The sequence below is a fragment of the Phascolarctos cinereus genome, unplaced genomic scaffold (assembly GCF_003287225.1).
Source record: "Phascolarctos cinereus isolate Bilbo 61053 unplaced genomic scaffold, phaCin_HiC Scaffold_4;HRSCAF=312, whole genome shotgun sequence".
In the NCBI taxonomy this organism is placed as follows: domain Eukaryota; kingdom Metazoa; phylum Chordata; class Mammalia; order Diprotodontia; family Phascolarctidae; genus Phascolarctos; species Phascolarctos cinereus.
In genome coordinates, this window is record NW_027555847.1 from 26325308 (window position 1) to 26344205 (window position 18898).

At 39.6% G+C, this 18898-nt stretch overlaps 1 protein-coding gene across 1 annotated transcript in view; it reads left to right on the forward strand.

Moving 5' to 3' along the window:
* Positions 1-4821, forward strand: part of PTPRG (protein tyrosine phosphatase receptor type G) — a 785024-nt gene extending 780203 nt beyond the window's left edge. Inside the window, 1 exon segment of the mRNA XM_020976382.2 lies at positions 60-4821. Within this exon segment, the coding sequence (XP_020832041.1) occupies positions 60-206 (147 nt within the window). The 3' untranslated portion in view covers positions 207-4821.
* The last annotated feature ends 14077 nt before the right edge of the window (positions 4822-18898 follow it).

Sequence of the window (18898 nt, forward strand, 5' to 3'; positions counted from 1 at the left end):
AGTCCCTTTTTTTTGGCTCAGCATTAACCAAAACTGTGTTCTTTTCTTTCATTTTCTAGGAGCAGTACCAGTTTGTCTACAAAGCAATGCTCAGCCTGGTCAGCACTAAAGAAAACGGAAATGGTCCCATGACCGTGGACAAAAATGGCGCCGTGCTGATCGCCGACGAATCAGACCCTGCCGAGAGCATGGAGTCTCTCGTGTAATCGGGATCCTGAAGAGGCACTTGATTTGTAGAACGAAGGCTAAGAGAACTTTTTGGAGGCCTTTTTTGCCAGACTCTAGGTTATACAATAACCCAGTTCCTTTTTTACACTGATAAAAAGTTTTGATATTTATTTTTTGCCATTTTATGTCTTAATGGTATCCTACTGAGCATTTGCACCTCTGTTTATTTCACACAGTAAAACACAATTTTATCTCGTTTGCACTATCTGATCAGTGTTACTGCCTATGATATCCTACTACAAAAGCGACCCCTGGTCTGACGTTCCATGGCGACATATTGCTACTTTTAGTTCCATGCAGTGATGGTTTTTGTTAATGACAGTGAGCCTTGAGTCGGTGATTTGTGAATGCTGAACCAGTCCCATTCTTTTTAATGAACAGCGCTGTACTTGTCCCCAGCCCCCTCCCTTACTCTTCTAATCACTTTGGTCAGTATCGTATGCCTTTCATGGTTCAGTAGAGTGGATGAATGCTATTGTTGCTGTGTTGTTTTGTTCTGTTTTGTTTTTTCAGACTTTAGCAGGGGATTGGTAGCCATGCGTATGAACAAGGTGTAGTTGCCTCCTGGGCATTAAATGATTCCATTTGTGGTGGCTCAGATTTCTACCGGGATAGCTTGAAGGCATGGTAGCTGCTTCATATGTCCTTCAGGTACCATTGGCAAAGTGTGCAAAACCATGTGGGACATAGGCAGCAGGTTATGGACTCCACTTCAGAATTCACAGTTATGTCCAAATAAAGGCTAACATTGCTTTCTGGTTTTTACGGCAGCCACGTGGATCGTAATGTGTGTTATATCCATTGTAATGATCTGAATCAGCAACACAGTAAAAATCAGGGCTGTCTTTAAAAGAAATAGAGGTAGCGATATTTTACATAACCACGCTATCGAATACCTTTAATTCCTTTACCTTAATGCTTCTTGACCATGACATCCCCCCCCAAGCGGGATGTTGTTGAATGAAATGAACATTTCCTTACTCTCACTTGTTGCGATTTTTGCAGGTGTGTAATTTTGAAACGAGTGCTCAAAAGTATAAAGTACTGATCCATATTCCTGGTGAAGCAATCTAATAAAAACTACCTACCAAGTTAGCATTCTTCTTCTTTTCTTGCCAAACTTTTCATGATAAATCTCTTAGTTAACATACCCCCTTCCAAATAAGATCTGATCTTTTTTTCCTATCATTTTAAGGTTCTTAGTCTCATTTTAAGATGAAAACACTGGGTTGGCAAAAGTTGGGAACTTGGAGTTCGCTGTTGGAACTCCCACATTTGAGGTTAGCAATGAATCTGTAATTACGGTCTGTCTCTTCTAGGAGCGAAAGCAGACGTTGTGCAGACACACATGTGTGTGAATGTATACTTACATCTCCGTAACCGAGACTGATATTCTCAGCCATGGCCAAGAGAAGCTTATTTTGTTTGATGACTCTTGGACTGTGCTCATTCTTTGAAACACAATAGGATTTTTGCCTTAATGGGAAAATGAAGAGAGTTAAGATAGTTCTGTAAACTGTTAGGTGGGAAAACCCAATCATACTTAGGAGGATCCAATTAATTTTATTTGCATGCATGCCTATAATAGAGATAGCTGCTCTGAAAATGGGGAGCTGGCCTCAGAAGCACGGGGTCTGGTAAAAATAAGTTGTATGTTTAATAAAAGGCTGAACCCACAGACAAGAATATCTAAGTCCATGTGGCCAAGCGCTTGAGACCATTAAGTGATTATCAAACTCACTTCAATATGGCTTCATCAAAAGGCCAGCCATACAGCCATGGTATGGAGAGTTGCTTAAGAAATAGCGTGGTGGTGGGCTGAACCCCAAAGTATCATTTGGATGGCACTTTCCCAAGTGAAACAGCTTTTCAGTCATTCACTTCCAAGCACTGATGAGGCATGCCTCCCGATCTGACCATCATCGTGCAAGCCCCAACAAGAGTGATTATTATACCCGTATGGAGGGCTTTGCTAAAAAGGCTTCCTTTAATGGTAGTGCTTACTTGTTCTGCATATGACAGGTGGATTCAGAGGCGTTTTACCACTCCCACTGTTGCCATTGAAATTGGCACTGGGAAATCCCAAATAGTGGTGTGAGGTAGTTGGACCACTGGATGTTTTGTGCCGTTTGCTGGAAATCAGAGGTCCTTCAGAGGCCTGTGAAGAAGGAAGGGTCTCAAATCATGGCCAGATCCAGAGATTTGGGTCCATGGAGGCATTCCATTGTTTGAGTTTTTGTGCATGTTTGGTTTCCATGGGCTTCTGCTCAGTTTAGTGTTAGTTTAGCAGAGAAGGTCACAGCGGGAAATGAATGGTGTTGGGGGATTGATTGCCCGTTTTGGGCCTCCATCTTAACCCTTCCTCCTCCCCAATCCTTTTATGAGATAATGTTAGAGCTGGGACTCATTTTCATTTTCAGTGATTGTATTGGTAAAAGTGAATTTTGGGTGTCGATAGAAAAAGATACACAGAAAGTATTCATTTCTGTGTTATTTACTGAGGGCTCAATTCATGGAAAACAACTTTCATCTAAGTTTTGTTGACCTTGGTCATCGATTACCTTGTGTCATAAGAAAGAGCTGGCTGATGCATAGGCTAGAAACTACATTCTAAGGGAAGTTCAGAAGTTCTTGGTAATGAATCAGGCAGTGTCTAGAGCAGAACTGAACCAAAGTCTACAAGATCCCAATCCACTCTGAGTTACTACTCTTTGTCTTGCCGGAGTAGCTCATCTACTTTTTTCACAGGAAGATAGGGGTGTCCATCCAACTCTTTCCCACTCCACCTGCTAAATACATTCATTTGTACTATCTTCCCAGTGGCAGAGAGTCTCAAATTCGCATTCATTCTTTGACACATGACTTCACTACAGAACAAGGTTATTATCACTTGTACTCGGGAGGGAAAGAAATAGCTATTGCAAATTCCTGCATGCTTAACTATAGGAGAAGCTCTTTGGTGAACTTAAGCCCTAAGGAAACAGTGTACACCCATCACGCAAAACTGAATTGGAATGAACAGACCAATTGGCTGTGGGTTCTGGATACCTGAGAAGTGGCATTCTTAGCATATAAGAATATTTTTTTCATTTGAAAGTCACATTTCTCCTTTTACATTTCAAAAGACTAGCCTACCAGTAGGGTTTTGGAAAGAATGATGTTAGTTGAGTTGGTTTTTCCTGATTTTTAAGTCCTTTGGAGTCCATTCCAAGCAGCTGGATCAGAGGTTATTTTCTTAATGGTCCGATCATGTGAGATGTTAGCCTAGGCTAATGTTTTGGAACCTGAAAAATAACCTGAACTATTTTTAAATGATACAGCACAACTGCCCAGCTCAGAATTTCTTTGCTTTTTTTTTTTAAAAAAAACTGATATATTAAAAAGTTAAAACAGAGATACCAGTTTTACCAAAGATACGTATTACTAATTATCAGCAAAAATAATAATAATAATAAAATAAAACAACAAAACCCACCATAATTTAAGGAAGGAAAATGAAACATAATTTGTCTTAAAGATTTAGCAGTCATGCTTTAAGATGCATTTCCAACTCCTGTGTTCTGAAGTTTCTATTCCCTTGGGGCCAGTGAATTTGTATATGAAGGGAAAAATGCCTGCTTTTTTTTTTCCTTTAGCAGCTGTAACTAGATTTCTTGCTAAACTTTTGAATTTTCCATAAGTTGTCATTCAACGTGAGACATTGGCTTTGCTGATCTCTAGGGAGAAGACATGCAAAAATTGAGAGATGGAATTGTAATAAAGATATTTGGCCCTCGACTTTGTCTTAGCTGTTAAAAAAAACTGTTTTTAGTATTTTTGTTAAATATTTGCAAAGGGAAACATTTTCTACAGAGGATTAATTAATTTCAAGAAAAATATCTTGAGTTTTAAGAATAAACATGTCTCCAGAAGAGGAGACCATCAATTTTATAAGCTGTCACGACTCTCCCAACATTTGGGGAAGTGACTCTTTTTGTTAAGACATTTGAAACTAGCGAGCAGCCATTGTTTCTAAAGAACTCGGCCTTCATGTTGACTCACGTTTCTTTGACTTCATTTTGAAATAGCAGAAATCATTAAAACTGTAAATATTTTGTTGCTTGGATAAGCATCTTCTGGGAACTTTGTATCTATGGTATATAATCATAGAATTTTATATTTTCATATAAAGCTGATTTTTTTCTAGTTTCAACTCCTTCATAGTTTTTTTGTGGTGGATATGTGAGTACAGCTTTTCTGTGTACTGAAAGTAGCACGGACCATCATTACATTCCAGAAGAATCCAACGCCATGTTCTTTCTTTGGGGCAGTGATTGTGAAAGTTGGATTTTCTTTTTCATTCCATTGTCAGAGGGCAATAGGAATTAGGTCTAATCAGTCATTAAACACGTCTGTCGCATTGGACCCATTTTGGAAAAAGTGGTGTTTTGTTTTGGGGTTCTTTTTTTCCATTTTGTTTTGGGGGTTTTTTGTAACTTGAAGAATTACCTTTTTTTGTTCTGTTTAAAACTATATCAAATCATTCTATGATAGTGTTATTTAATATGTAAATTGTATTGCTATACATAAAATAAAGTATGTTTTTTTGATGTACTGGTGGTGTTGCGCATTCTGTGACAGTGTCATCCAGCAGTCTGCTGCTACGTGATGGAAGCAAGTCACTTGTCTACACTGTGTTGTGGTACGGTTTTGATGTTCAGCCCATTCTTAAGCACCAAAGCTTACACTACCCCTTCTCTTTCTTACCTTCAGGCCTGACTCTGTAGCAAGTGTTGACATTAGGATGAAAAAAGAGTCATTCTTTAAAAATTCGGATTACAGAGTGGTAGAGGCCCTTAGAGCTTTTCTACAGCTCCCTCATTGGACAGATGAGGATGCCAAGATTTGGAGCTGGAGTTTAGAGATAATTGAGGCCAAGAGACTCTCAACCTTTATTGTGTCCTGGACCCCTCAGACAATCTGGCAAAGCCCATGGCAACCTTCTCAGAGTGATGTTTTTAAATGCATAAAATGAAATACACAGGATGACCAATTATATTGAAACATGATTATCAATATACTTAAAAAATAAAAACAAATTAAGAACCCAAATAGTCCAACCCCCCCTCATTTTACAAGTGAGAAAACTAAGGCCCAGAGAACTTGTCTAAGATAAGAAAGCAGAGCTACATTATGCATCAGCCTGAAAGCACTGGACCCCTGGGATGTGGATTGTGGAAAAAGCAAAGGAAGATTATGAAGTGGACCAAGTTTAGCACCTTCCCACCCATGCAGTCCTCTGACTGCAATCTCCCAAGCACATTTCTTTCTTCCTTAAACTTAGAATCAGGAATTTCACTCTGGAAAGGACCTAAGCAATATTAGTGTCCAGCCCCCTCATTCTGTAGAGGAAGAAATTGAGGACCAAAAAGTGAGGTGATTTCCCCAAAGTCACCCAGGTAATAAATAATGAAGGAAGGTCTTGAAGGGAAGTCCTCTGACTTAAGTCCAACACTCTTCCCAACATATATCCTGACTATACTTACAATGGAGAATGAAGGGAAGTGCTGGCGATATTTTAAGTGGATTGTGGTGCCACAAATCACTGCAAAGATTTCTAGTTCTACTGAACTATTGCTTTAGTATTTTTTCACAGTTGCCTTTTACTTCTGTGCTAGTTTCCATCAAAACTCTGTTCAACTGCCACCTCTAGGAAGCCTTTCCTGATTCCCACCTCTGGCCCTACCTGAAGTGCCTCCCCCATTACCTGGTATTTATTTTGTATATGCATACATGTGTACATACTGTTTCACCCTGTAGAATGTTAGCATTTTCGGTAGGGCAGGGACTATTTCTTTTTTGTTTCTGTAATTCCAGCACCTGGAAGTTACTTAACACTTTAACCAATGCTTATTGATTAAGATATTGAGAATAGATTGTGGGAAACTGAAAGTCTAATTTAATTCTTCACCCTTCCCTACCATCATAAGATTCTAGATTTAAGGTTGGAAGTGACTTGGAGCCCCTCTGGTCTAACCCTCTCCTTGTGGATTTCTTGAAATCACTGGGTCTGCATCAGTACAATGGGAAGATTAGGTTAATAGGAACTGAGTTCAAATCCTAATTCTACCGCTATGACCCTAACTAGCTGTGTGACCTTGAGCAAATCACTTGACTTTTTCTGAGTCTCAGAATCTTCATCTATAAAATGAGAGAGATTGGACCAGATAGTTTCAAAGGTCCCTTTTAGCTGTAGACTTATGAAGCTATTAAAATGAAAGACAAAATGAAAACTGAGTCCCAGAGAGTGTGATAGTATCTGCGTCCTGTCACAACGGGATCTTTCCTTATACTACAACATGTGGCATGGATCCATGGCTTCATTGCTTTGGGTATTCCTTCTGTTAGTGCAAATTGCAACCTGTCATCCTGTTAAATTCTTGTCTATATTCACCCTGTGCTCCAGATTTCTTTATACTTTCTGTTCCTTGGTTCGCTGTCTATTATTTGTTCTGGCTTCTTGATCAGTCCCCTTCCTTTTAGGAGCATACCCTACTGAGTGATGATAGGTCACTGTTGAGTCCAACTACTTAGGGACTTGTTGGGGAAGAATAAAATTAGAAATAGGGAAATATTTTATCTGGTTTGTATTAATGTAAAATAAAACCTTTCCTTTCTGGTTTTCAGAAGGAAGAATTACCAACTTTTTTCCTTTGTTCACAAAGGCAAATTCCCTGCTTTCCCTACTGTGGAAGCATATTAAAATAAACTTTCACAGGAAACGGGACTAAGAAATGAGAGAAGGCTATGGATACACAGTGTCCTCCTATATCACTCATATTGTCTTCAAGAAAAGAATCCAAAGGCACTGGGATTTGGTGAGCACTAAGATTATCATAAAAGTGAAACTGATTATATATCAAACTATGAGAAATGACTTGTTACTGATATGGAAGTCATTCATTCCTAAATAAGCCATATGTTTTACTTGGGAATCATGTATGACTTTGGCTGGATGGTAACTGAGGACCCTTCCAACTCTCAGATTGTATGATTCTCCACACACTGACTTATTAGAGCAAAGATTAAAATTAATACAGAATTGGAAGAATAAAAAGGAGAAAAAGACAGGACACGCAATTGAAACAATTCAATCCTGGCCTATTCACATGAATGAATGATGATGAAAAATGGGACGTGAACAGAAGACAGCACAGAAACACAAATAAAATCATTTTAAATTGAAGTTTATGGATGTAAAGTAGTCGCTATAACAAAGAGACAAAAAAAGCCTAAACAGTCAGATAACTTCAGACACTATTTGGCTTACTTGCCAAGCAGAACAATATGGCAGTCAAAGGCCACACCGATCTAAAATAGAAACTCATTTGTAAATTCCTATGGAGAAGGATGATTGAAAATTGGGAGTAGCATCACTTCATAAAACAGAGAGAAGCAGGAGAGGGTAAAGTTAGTTTTTTAAAAGTTCGGTGAGAGACCCAACTAACTAAGCATAACAAGGGCATTTCAAGGTGAAAATGGAGAGGAAGATAACTTATGAAAGAAAACTAGGAAAGATCAACAAAAATTGTTATAACAAACTTTTTTAATCATCAAAGACTAGGTACACTACACTTAGACATCACTGTCTCATCTCATCTGTGCTTACAGAGGAGATAAAGATGGCATCAAAAATAAGCAGAAGTAGAGGAAAGAAGTAAATGATCCAAAAAGAAGATGAGTAGATTGCATGGTGAGAACATGGGACTAACCAGTAAACAGCCCATGTACTCCACTTCGCATGCTCAGTATGTCGTTCTCCACCCCCTCCAACAAAGGTGAACAAGGAAAGAAGCAAGAAAGGCTTCTAGCACATTAGGTGGCAAATTTATAAGACATAGCCCCACAATGCATACTATCCTTCAAACAACCCGATTACTCTTCTTTGATGAAAGTTTTGTCAATATGCCATTCTCCTCCCACCAAAGGCAAGTGAGAATTACTGCATAATGCTATGAAAGAGATGAATTTTCCATCGTATCATTAGCCCTAAGATATTAGAAACCTGTTTTAAAGAAGGGGTAACTCTAATGTTCTCATGTGGCTTCTGCCTTCTGTTTCTCACTAACTCTAATATCACCATCCCCATTGTTATGAATTCATCTTTTATTTGCTTAGCCCCATGGATAGCCACCGTTATATACTTATAAACTTCCCATAAATGACCTAAGAGATAGCTCCTGTTCTTTTGATACATTCTTAAAGCCCAGAGAGAACATTATTTTGGAGTAATTCACTGCATAAATAAGACCACCTGTCTCCTATGCCAACATATTATTGATCACTGAAGATAGAAACAATTTGAATAAATAAATTATGGTTATTTATCTTATAACTGGTAACATTTTGACACTCTGCTAAAACATAAAATCCATTATTTAACATTCACGTGACTCATGAATTCTACCTAACTTGACAATGTTTCAAAATTGACCATTCTAAGAATAACTAATATGGATGGCTTGTTGTGAGAAATCCAAAATATCATTTTTCAACTAAAGATGCGTGGGAATATGCAGCATATTATGTACAAAAATAGTGCTAACTCCAAATTGAACTCATTATTTATTAACTTATCACAGTATCTCTTACTATGAATCGGAGCAGAATTTTCAAGTTCCTCATAAATCTTCCAACTGGACTTTTTTTTCAGAGCAGTGAGGGTGGGGATAGGGGCCAAGAAAACCTCTAAAAGTTATTACTAGGGTATATCTCTTCTTGACCTATCACTACAACTCATACTTTTGGTCTAGTGAAATATTTCCCCTCCTACTTTCTTCTCCTAGATAAGGGTGGTGATTCCACTTGTGATTTGTCCTGGGCAAGGAAACTGCCTTTACCAAAACATCTAAGCATGTTCTAGGCAATGCAGTCTTAGAGAGTTGCCTGAAGCATAAAGAGTTTAAGTGCTTGCTCAGGGTTACACAACCCACATGTTTCAGAGCTGGGGAATAAACCCATTTCTTTCGTGGCTCAAGGATGGCTCTATCCACTATATCACAGAGTTTTCCTTCTCATGTATCTTTTTTTTAAGTATACTTTTAAAAATATTACCATCACAACACTTTTTGTCAATCTCACACCAATGTTCTGTTCTAGATCTCTCTTCCCTTCTTTCTTTGCCTTCTCTCTCTTTGTGATTTCATCCATTCTCAGAACTTATATCATCTGCATGGAAGTGATAACTCCCCCAACTCTTTCATCTTAACCTGAACCTTTCAACAAAACTCCAGAGAGCTCTGAATGGCTTCTAACTACCCACTGGAAATCTCCACCTGCCTGTCTCAGACTCAACATATCTAAAACTACACTTGTCTTCTTCTCCCCCACACCTTACCCTCCCACTAACTTCCATATTTCTGTAAAAGGCACCGCCATCTTCTCCGTGTCCCCAGTGTGTAAACTTCAAGCCTTCCACTTATACTTCTTAGATGTCTCAACTTCCTCTCACCTCCTGCTAGACCCCCTGGAGTTGAAACCTTTATTTAATTCTCTTATTTCTCAAGGGGTTCAGTACTTGGTTCATAATCTTCCTTCTTCACTCCACTCTTTGCCCGTAAACCTGAGAACACGCATATAAATACATATTGACGTCCTCTCAAAATCCAGGCATCCCAATTCTTCCACCTCATCAATTGCCATCACCCTACCTTCGATCTCATCATCCCCCCAACCATTTATCTCCATGATTTGGAATTCTGAACCTCCTCTATCTTCCTGTCCTTCTCTCTCTCCCTAGGCCTTACTCCTCCTAAACCCAGTCTTCAAGCTCACCACAAACCTTCACTTACTTCATCTCATCCCAGTTTTATGAGTTATGTTAGGGCTTAAGCCTCAGGAATTGCCTGTTGGCCCATCTTATAGATGCATGACAACCCAATATAGGAAATCATAAGAAAAAAGCCCCAAGTGAATGTTGACCTGTTTAGTGCATCTTTCAAATGTTTTAGAGTCTGGACCATAAGTTGATCAGATTGATCTAATTTGATCTTACCAGTAATTAAGATGGAAATGAGAACAGATTTTTTTTTTTAGGCAATTGGGGTTAAGTGACTTGCCCAGGGTCACACAGCTAGTAAATGTCTAAGGCCAGATTTGAACTCAGGTCCTCCTGACTCCAGGGCTGGTGTTCTATCCACTGCGCCACCTAGCTGCCCCAAGAACTGATTTTTAAATAACAGAAACAAACTCTGGCTCAGGACAATTAAGACTTAAGTCAGCAATTCGAGCCATGAACAAGCTTAATGCCACCTTGTTTTTTTGTTTTGCCATAAGAGTCCTTATGAAATGGCCACCTGTAGAGAGGAATGAGCACCATGTCATTTATAGATAAGTATTTCACAGAGTGCATTGGAGGCTATGAAATCAGGCACTCATTGCTCTAAGCACAGGCCCATTAAAAGTTAAAAGTCAGTCAATGGGAAAAGCACTTTCTCCTCCTTTCCTTTTCTCTGCTCTTTCAACCAAATAAAATTCTCAAAGATCTCAAAACATAGATCTGGAAATGAAGGTAATTGTAACACTTTCCTTCCTCACTCATCATAGCCCTAGGATGCAAGAAAAAGCTGACACACATGAGAGATGGGATCCATCCTGTGTAGCCAGGTGGTGGTGTGGTCCTGAATGAATTGTCTATTTGGGTGAAGAACTACTCCCCTTGAATGGCTCCCACCCTTGGAACATGGACTTACTCCTCCATTAAGCCACCCTGTGGGCCTCAGCTTTCCTTAGTCAACATCACCCCACCCCTCACTGAGGAGTTGATTAAATTCTTTGAAGTGCCAAGAATAGGATAATGCAAAGAGTAAAACAGTCACTACTTGCCTTTGAAAAAAAAACTTCCTTAGTCATGTGGTTAAATCAGTAACTGTAAAGCTTTTAAAAAGTTATGAATGAATCAAAACTATAAGATTCTCTAATTTGGTTCAGGCCCAGAAATGTTAAAAAAATAGCAATTTTAGGCAGAGATGAGACCTTTGTCATTCTGTTTGCACCATTTATTGGCTTACTGCTTTTTAATGCACACACCCCTCATTTACAAACACAGATCAATAGCAATGAGATCAATTGGGTTTTATCTAAATCAAGTTGGCTGTATTAATAATTTAAATGGAAAATGGAATAGATATTAAATAATATAAATAAACTTTGGCACAAGAAATGGCTGTCTCTAGGGAAAAAAATGGTGTGTGTGTGTGTGTGTGTGTGTGTGTTTGTGTGTGTGTATGTGTGTATGTGTATAAAAATCTAATTATGATCCATAATGGCAACACTGTCACAGTCTGGTGGCATCTATGACTCCCCTGGGTCCTAGAAGCAGCTATGGCCACAGGGGTGGCAATGCCAGTAGCTCCATTCTCCAGCACTCCCTCCATCTTAATACTTTCTCAAAAATCTATGTTCTAGGGGCAACTAGGTGGCGCAGTGGATAGAGCACCGGCCCTGAAGTCAGGAGGACCTGAGTTCAAATCTGACCTCAGACCAAACACTTGACACTTATTAGCTGTGTGACCCAGTGCAAGTCACTTAACCCCAATTGCCTAAAAAAAAAAAAAAATCTATGTTCTATAATCCCCCTGTTGTTTTGATGGCTGTGTAAGCTGCCAAAGGCTGAGGTGGAACAGCAGTATCAGCGATGGCCAAGTCCCCTTAGCTGCTCAAACCATCCACCTGCTGTTTGCCTTCAGTCTTTCCCATGTTCTCTAGTCTCCCTCACAAATCACATATCCAGCTACCTCAACTCAGCACTCTCCCCCACAGTGTAATGGCATTCATTCTCGTGAAAGGAATCCAAGAAGTTCTGTTCTGACCAGGGGAACATTAATTCCCACCATGCATTTCTTGTGTTCCAGAGGCACCAGGATTGTACCTGTATAAAACGGGATGGTTAGGAAGCCATATTTGCTTCTTCCTACTGCCCCAAGATTAGTAGCATGTCTCATCTCTAGCCCTCCTAAGATCTTGATCAGCTGTAAGAATAACATAATAAATTGTATTGAGATACATCTGTTTTGCATATGCAGTCTTGTTACTTTCCCAGTCTAGATGCTGATTTTCACAGAATTATTCATTTAGAAAGAAATTTTCTTCTAAGTTTAAGAAATAGTATACAGTAGCAAAAACACAGAAAATAACTTTGAAAGACTCAAGAACTGTAATCAGTGAAATGGTAAACCATGAGGACCAATGATGAAGCATGCTGCAGACCTTCTGAGATAGAGGTGATAGATTCAGGGTACAGACTGAGATGTACTTTTTTTAATGTGGCAGATAGGAATTTTATTTTACTTGATTATGCTTATTTGTGCCGGGAGCGCCTGCATCCCCGGCTGTGGTCTGATGCCGGCAGCGTGTGAAGAGAGAAAGAACCACGGGCCAGGTGAGGGCAGCGAAGAACAAACTCCATTCATTGATCTGAGGGCTCAGGCTTATAGAGTGCTGGATCAAGCAACAGTAACATTGTTATTCATGAAAAGTACAAACCTAATTAGGTGATTTCCTTCCTCCCTCCTACCTTGTCTGTTACATTCTTTCCTGCCTCCTGTCCTGTACCCCATCCGTTTCCTCCCTTCCTGCATCCTGTTCTCAAGAGATGGAACAGGGGGGTGGTGAGCCGACATCCTGAGTTTCACAGCTGTCGGGCTTAGTACAATCTGCAGGTAAGACCCGGGCTGGCCTAAGCCCTCCAACTCCCCAAAGCCAGCCCTCTACATATTTGTTACAAGAGTTTTATTTTTCTTTTTTTCCCCAATGGTGAGTGGTAGGTATGAGGAAGATAAATTTGTTTTCATTGAAAAAATAAAATTTAATTTAAAAAATAAACTTAGGATGCACAATGAGTAGGAGAACTTGAATTGTGTCTGATTCATTTTGGGACAATTCCTATACAAAAATACCACTAATTCACTAGACCATCGGCCCTTTTTTGGCCTCACTTTCGTTCCTTTTAAATCTCAATAGGACCATTGAGCAATTCAATTTTACATTGTCCTCTGCCTTCAGATCCCTTCTCCCTTTAGTCTATCACCTTTCAGATTGGCATCAACTCACTAGTCAACCAGTCACTACTCTTTGGGTCTGATTTCAAACCAACTAGTTGCAAAGCCACTTAAATGTACTAGTCCCCATCTCTCCATCTTGTCCATAAAGATACCGTGAGAAATTTGTCAATTTCTTTGGTGAAATAAAGGTATCCCATATTCATGGTATTTCCCTGGTTTACCAGAGATTCATAGATTTAGAATTGGAAGAGATTTTAGAAGTCATTGAGTCACCTCTGTTTTTCTAATGAGAAAGTGAGACTCCCATATGTTAAGTCACTTGCCTAGGGTTACCCAGCTACAGGAGCACCTAAGGTGGTATTCAAATTTGGGTCTACCAGACTTTAGCACTCTACCCACAGTGTGACTAGCACCTCTGTCTGAGACAAAAAAAAAAAAAGGGAGGGGGGTTAAACATAGCCTGATATAATCCAGCTAAACCCTCAAAGGCTTCAAAACAATCATTAATAAGGATTTATTAAATATTTATTACGTGCCAGGGACTCTACTGAGCACTGAGGTTATAAAGAAAGGCAAAAACATGGTCACTTCATTCAAGGAGCTTGCATTCTAATGGGGGAGACAAGATGAAAGCAACATGTACAATGTGCCCATGAGATAATATCTCTTTTTGTATAGGAGGGAGGAAGAGACTAGAATCTCTCATCACTTATTTTTGCTACTCTGTTTAATTAAATGTCTATTGTTTTGAACTAATGTGTCCTCTAGGGGCAGCTATATAGAGTGCCAGGCCTAGAGTCAGGAAGATTCATCTTCCTCAGTTTCCTTGGCTATAAAATGAGCTGGAGAAGGACATGGCGAACCACTCTGCTATCTTTGCCAAGAAAGCCCCAAACTCATAAAGAGTTAGATATGACTGAAATGACTGAACAGCAGCATGTCCTCTGGTTGTCTAATACAATAAATTTATCAGTGGGGCTCTTGAGCTGTGTTTTTGAGTGGACACTAAGCCAGAACATACTTTATACCTGGGGTAACTTTCAATGCATCTACATCAAAGCAGAGTCCCTGGTGTTACATTCCTTATGTCATTCTTCTTTAATTCTATGCCAGTGTGTGAGAGAGAGAGATAATTGGAAAGAATCTACACTCCAATCTTTGTCACAGTACGAAAATGCTTTCAGACCATGATTTTTATCTCATTCCTGCACTCTTCTCCTGCTTTTAAATTTAATATAGATTCTTAACAGGAATGGTGAATTTTCACCTTCACCTTAGAAACCATTTTTCTGGTCCTGGGGAGTGGAGGAAAGCAATAGGTTAGATTCTGAAAGTGATAGAGATGAGTAAGATGTAAATGATTAAACTAGCAAAGCACTGGGGCTGGGGCAGGTGTGAAGTAGGGTCAAGGGATGAGGTGAAGGGAGGCTATCAAACCAGCCAGGGTTAAGGCTGGGGTTAAGAGCCTGGCCACAGTAACTGCAATTTGATGCTAGACTTTAATATTTTTAAAGACTTCTTATTTCATTGGAGTGAGTTCTCCCAGCAAAGGGTTGAATAACAAGAATCTTCTCTTGTGGATCCTTTCCAAGCCTTGGTAATCAGTTCTCATGACTTTTTGTTGTTGTTCAGTCCTTTCAGTTGTGTCTGACTCTCCATGACCCCATTTGGGGTTTTCTTGGCAGAGATACCAGAGTGGTTTGCCATTTCCTTCTCCAACTCATTTTATAGTTGAGGAAACTGAAGCAAACATGGTTAAGTGATTTGCTCAGGGTCACAGAGCTGGTGTCTCAGGCCAGATCTTGCTGACTGTAGGCCTAGTACTCTATCCAATGCTATACCCAGCTGCTTCTCAAGTTACTATAGCCAAAAAAAAAAAAATCTGACATTCCAGCACTGGGATAATGAACTTCTCAAACCTTTTTAGGCTGGTCCTTAGATGAAAGATACATACTCCATCTGAGCCTGTACCCAAATACTTTCCATCTTGGGAGCACCTGTCAGACCACTGAGTACATGGTCTTTGAGAATCTAAGGCCGTTTCCTCACCATGATGAGATATCAGAGTAGTACTTTGTTGGAGGATATATTCAAATTGATCCATGGTCCTATTGATGTGAATATCCCCTCCAATAATGCCAATCACAACCCATCCATGCCTATCTGTTCTGTGAGATTCTTGCCCATTTCCTTCCATAACTTTGCCGCTGGTGAATTATGCAATGTATTGGGACCTTTCTGGTTTTCCCTTAATGTCAAGAGGACACCAGTGAGGTTTATGGGCTGTCCAAAAGTTATCCCTCATTCTTGCTTTATGAAAGGTCTATTTTCTTTTTTGATCATCTTTGATTCTGTATCTTTTTAAAATCCCAGAGGAAGAAAAGGGAGAGGGAGGATAGAAATGAATAAATTCTGTCATGCAATTTTCACCTTGGAAAAAATTCCTGTGGCTTCTCAAAGCTCTTGCAAATGTGAAGAAAGCCTCATTCTTCTGGTGTGATTAATCCTTCTGTGCCTAGAGAGAACAACAAAGACACTTGAAGGTTAATGGCTTGCTTGCCATCACGTAATCAGTGATGTTCTGATCTAAAAAGGGAACTACTAGGATCCCAAGTCTAACTTCTCAAGCTCCATCCCGGCCCAAGAAATGTTGTTTCCTTTTGTACTATTGCAGATGCCCTTCCTCAGAATGGGGAAGAAAGGACTTACCTTCAAAATAAAGCTTTAGAAAAGAGGCATAAAGTTTGCTTGTAGCAATAGTTGTGGATTGTAATAGTTAAGGCAGCATTAACACCTGCCTCATAAATGTCACCAGGGAAAGAAAGTAGGGCTAGCGTGACCCCCGGGAGTCTATCTGTTAGATTACTGCTTGCCACACTACTGTTTGCCTCCACATTGAAATGAAGGGAAGAATTCCACCAAAAAGCCCAGCCATTCAGAGAGTTTAGAATGGCAGAGGGAATAGGCAATGAGCCTGAGTATTAGATACAAGTTCTGCTGAGTCCTCCAGGTTCAAAACAAAGCTGACAACTTCCAGCCAAAGGAGAGAGCCTCTTATTCAAGTCAAGGATTCAATTACATAGGAAGACTGTGAAAAATCTCTCTTTAGAAGTTGTTCTCCCATCTGAGTAGCAAAGATGGAGACAAACTAATAATGGTTCAGAAACACAATCATTAAACGAAATCAAAATGAGAACAACCTTCCTTCAAGACTTTTGGCCATGGGACCACAGATTTAGAGCTGGAAAGGGTCTTACAAGTCTCATAATCCAATCCCAGGTAGCAAAGTGAATTTCCTACCTTCACATAAATACAAAGCAGCAGACCATAGGAAGCATCACCATCTTGCACTGGACCCAGATGGCTCTGGAAGAGAAAGTAAGGCTGGTGACTTTGCATAGCACCTCTCTCACTTAAATCTAATTCATTTGCAGGTCATGGAATCACCTTCCTCATGTCATAGTCCTCTTCGAGAACGAAGAACAAACAAATGGCAGAGCCCAATTTGGGCCTCAGTTTCCTCATCTGTTAAATGAGAATAATGTTATCTGCATTACATATCTCACAATGTTATCATGAGGAAAGAATGTATAAATCTCAGATTGCTATACAAATAAACTCTTCTCATCCAATGTCTACCACACAGTTGAGCACATCTGAGAGTCAAATAATTCACTGATATTTGAGGGAAAAAAATGTTTCCCAAGTCTATGTCTGACTTTAGATGTTATGAAAAGACTGTTAAAGGGGTCAGTAAAAAATATTGTTCAAATATGAGTCACATGGAAGGAGGAATAGACTTGTTCATTGCCCCAAAGATCATGGCTCAGGAATGTTTGAAGACGACAATTTAGGACTGAAGTAATAATTAGAGTTATGTAAAAGTGGAACACACTACTTTAAGAGGTGATAGATTTCTCTTGCCAGGAGGTCTACAGATGGACACATCTTGGGTACAATGTAGGGGAGATGCTTGTTCAGGTATAAGTTGAACTATATGAGCTCTGAGCTTCCTTCTGACTGTGAATCTGTGAAATGGGCAGAATTCAACTTAGACATTTCACAAGATGCTTGATTGGGATTACATTCAAAAGAACCACTGATTGAAGAACTCAAGGAGGATGCACTAACTTTTCAAAAGACTCCTTTGGAAAGTCTGAGATTACTACCATTTATGCTGGCTAGGTCTTGTATCTACATAGTTGTTTGCATGTTGTCTACCCTGTTAGAATGGAAGCTCCTTGAGGACAGGGACTATTTTGTTTTGTTTTGCTTTGCTTTGCTTTTGTCTGAATCCTCAACGTTTAGCACAGTGCCTGGCAAGTGATAAATGTATTATAAGCACTTGGTGACTGTCTAAAGATAGGATCCTAGGAAAAACACAGAACATACCCACATAAGCCTTACAAAAGTAAGGCTTCAAAATTTGTCTTTGCCTTTTGAGTGTCAATTATTTGTGAGTTCTCTAAATAGTCCCAGAAGTCAGCTGGAAGCAGCTCTGTTCAGCATTTAGTCTGATGTCTAAGGCATTGTGTTAAATGAAATGGTGACAGGAAAGCCCTATTCAGTTGAACATTTTTATTAACAACTCAGATTAAGACATGAGAAGATGCTTATCAAATTTGCAGATGAGACAAAGCTAGAAGGGAAAAATAGCATGCTGGATGACAGATTTGGGATTTTAAAAGTTCTAGATGGGACTGAATACTGTTCTTAACCCAATAAAAATGAAATTAAATAAAGTGGTGATAAATGTAAAGTCCTACACTTACCGTCCAGAAATGAACCTCAGAAGTATTGAATGGGGGAGATAAAGCTAGATTTATGTGAACAAGGCTTGTGGGCTTTAGGGGGCTGCAAGCTCAACATGAATGAACTGCAAGGTATGGCAGCTAAAAAGCTAAGGCTACGTTGGGCTAGGTCACAAGAATCCCAGTGCTCAGAACCCAAGAGGTAACAGTCCCAATGGTCTCTGCCTTCATGAGATCACGTCTGGAATACAGTATTTCATGCTGGATGTCGCATTTTAGTGAAAACATTGATTATCTGTCCTTATGATAAGACCAAGGGAGGGTCTTTTGAGGATACATCAATGAGTAATTGGAGCCTGAAGAAAACTAAGGAGGGGGCATAACTGTTGTCTACACATATTTAAAGGTCTATTCAATGGAAATAGGAATAGGCTTGTTTTGCTTGGCCCAGAGGTCAGAACCAAAAGCAATGAATTAAAGCTGCAGCAAGGCGGATTTAGGCTCAGTGTCAGGAAGAAAATCATTTAATAGAGGATTCCTAAAATGTGTTGGCCTCTAGGACCACTAAGACTTTGAATCTATGATCCTATATTCAGTGACCTGGTAACTTGTATTACTGATAAAATCACCAAAAGGAAGGACCATTCATTCTTCTGGGCAGGTAGGTGGCAGAGTGGAGAAAATGCCAGGCCTGGAGTCAGGATGATAAATCTTCCTGAATTCAAATTTGGCCTCAGACACTTACTAGCTGTGTGACTCCTGGCAAGTCATGTAACTCTGTTTGCCTCAGTTTCCTCATCTAGAAAAGGAAATGGCAAGCCACTTTGCCAGAAAACCTCAAATGGGATCACAAAGAGTCAGACAGGATTGAAAAATGAC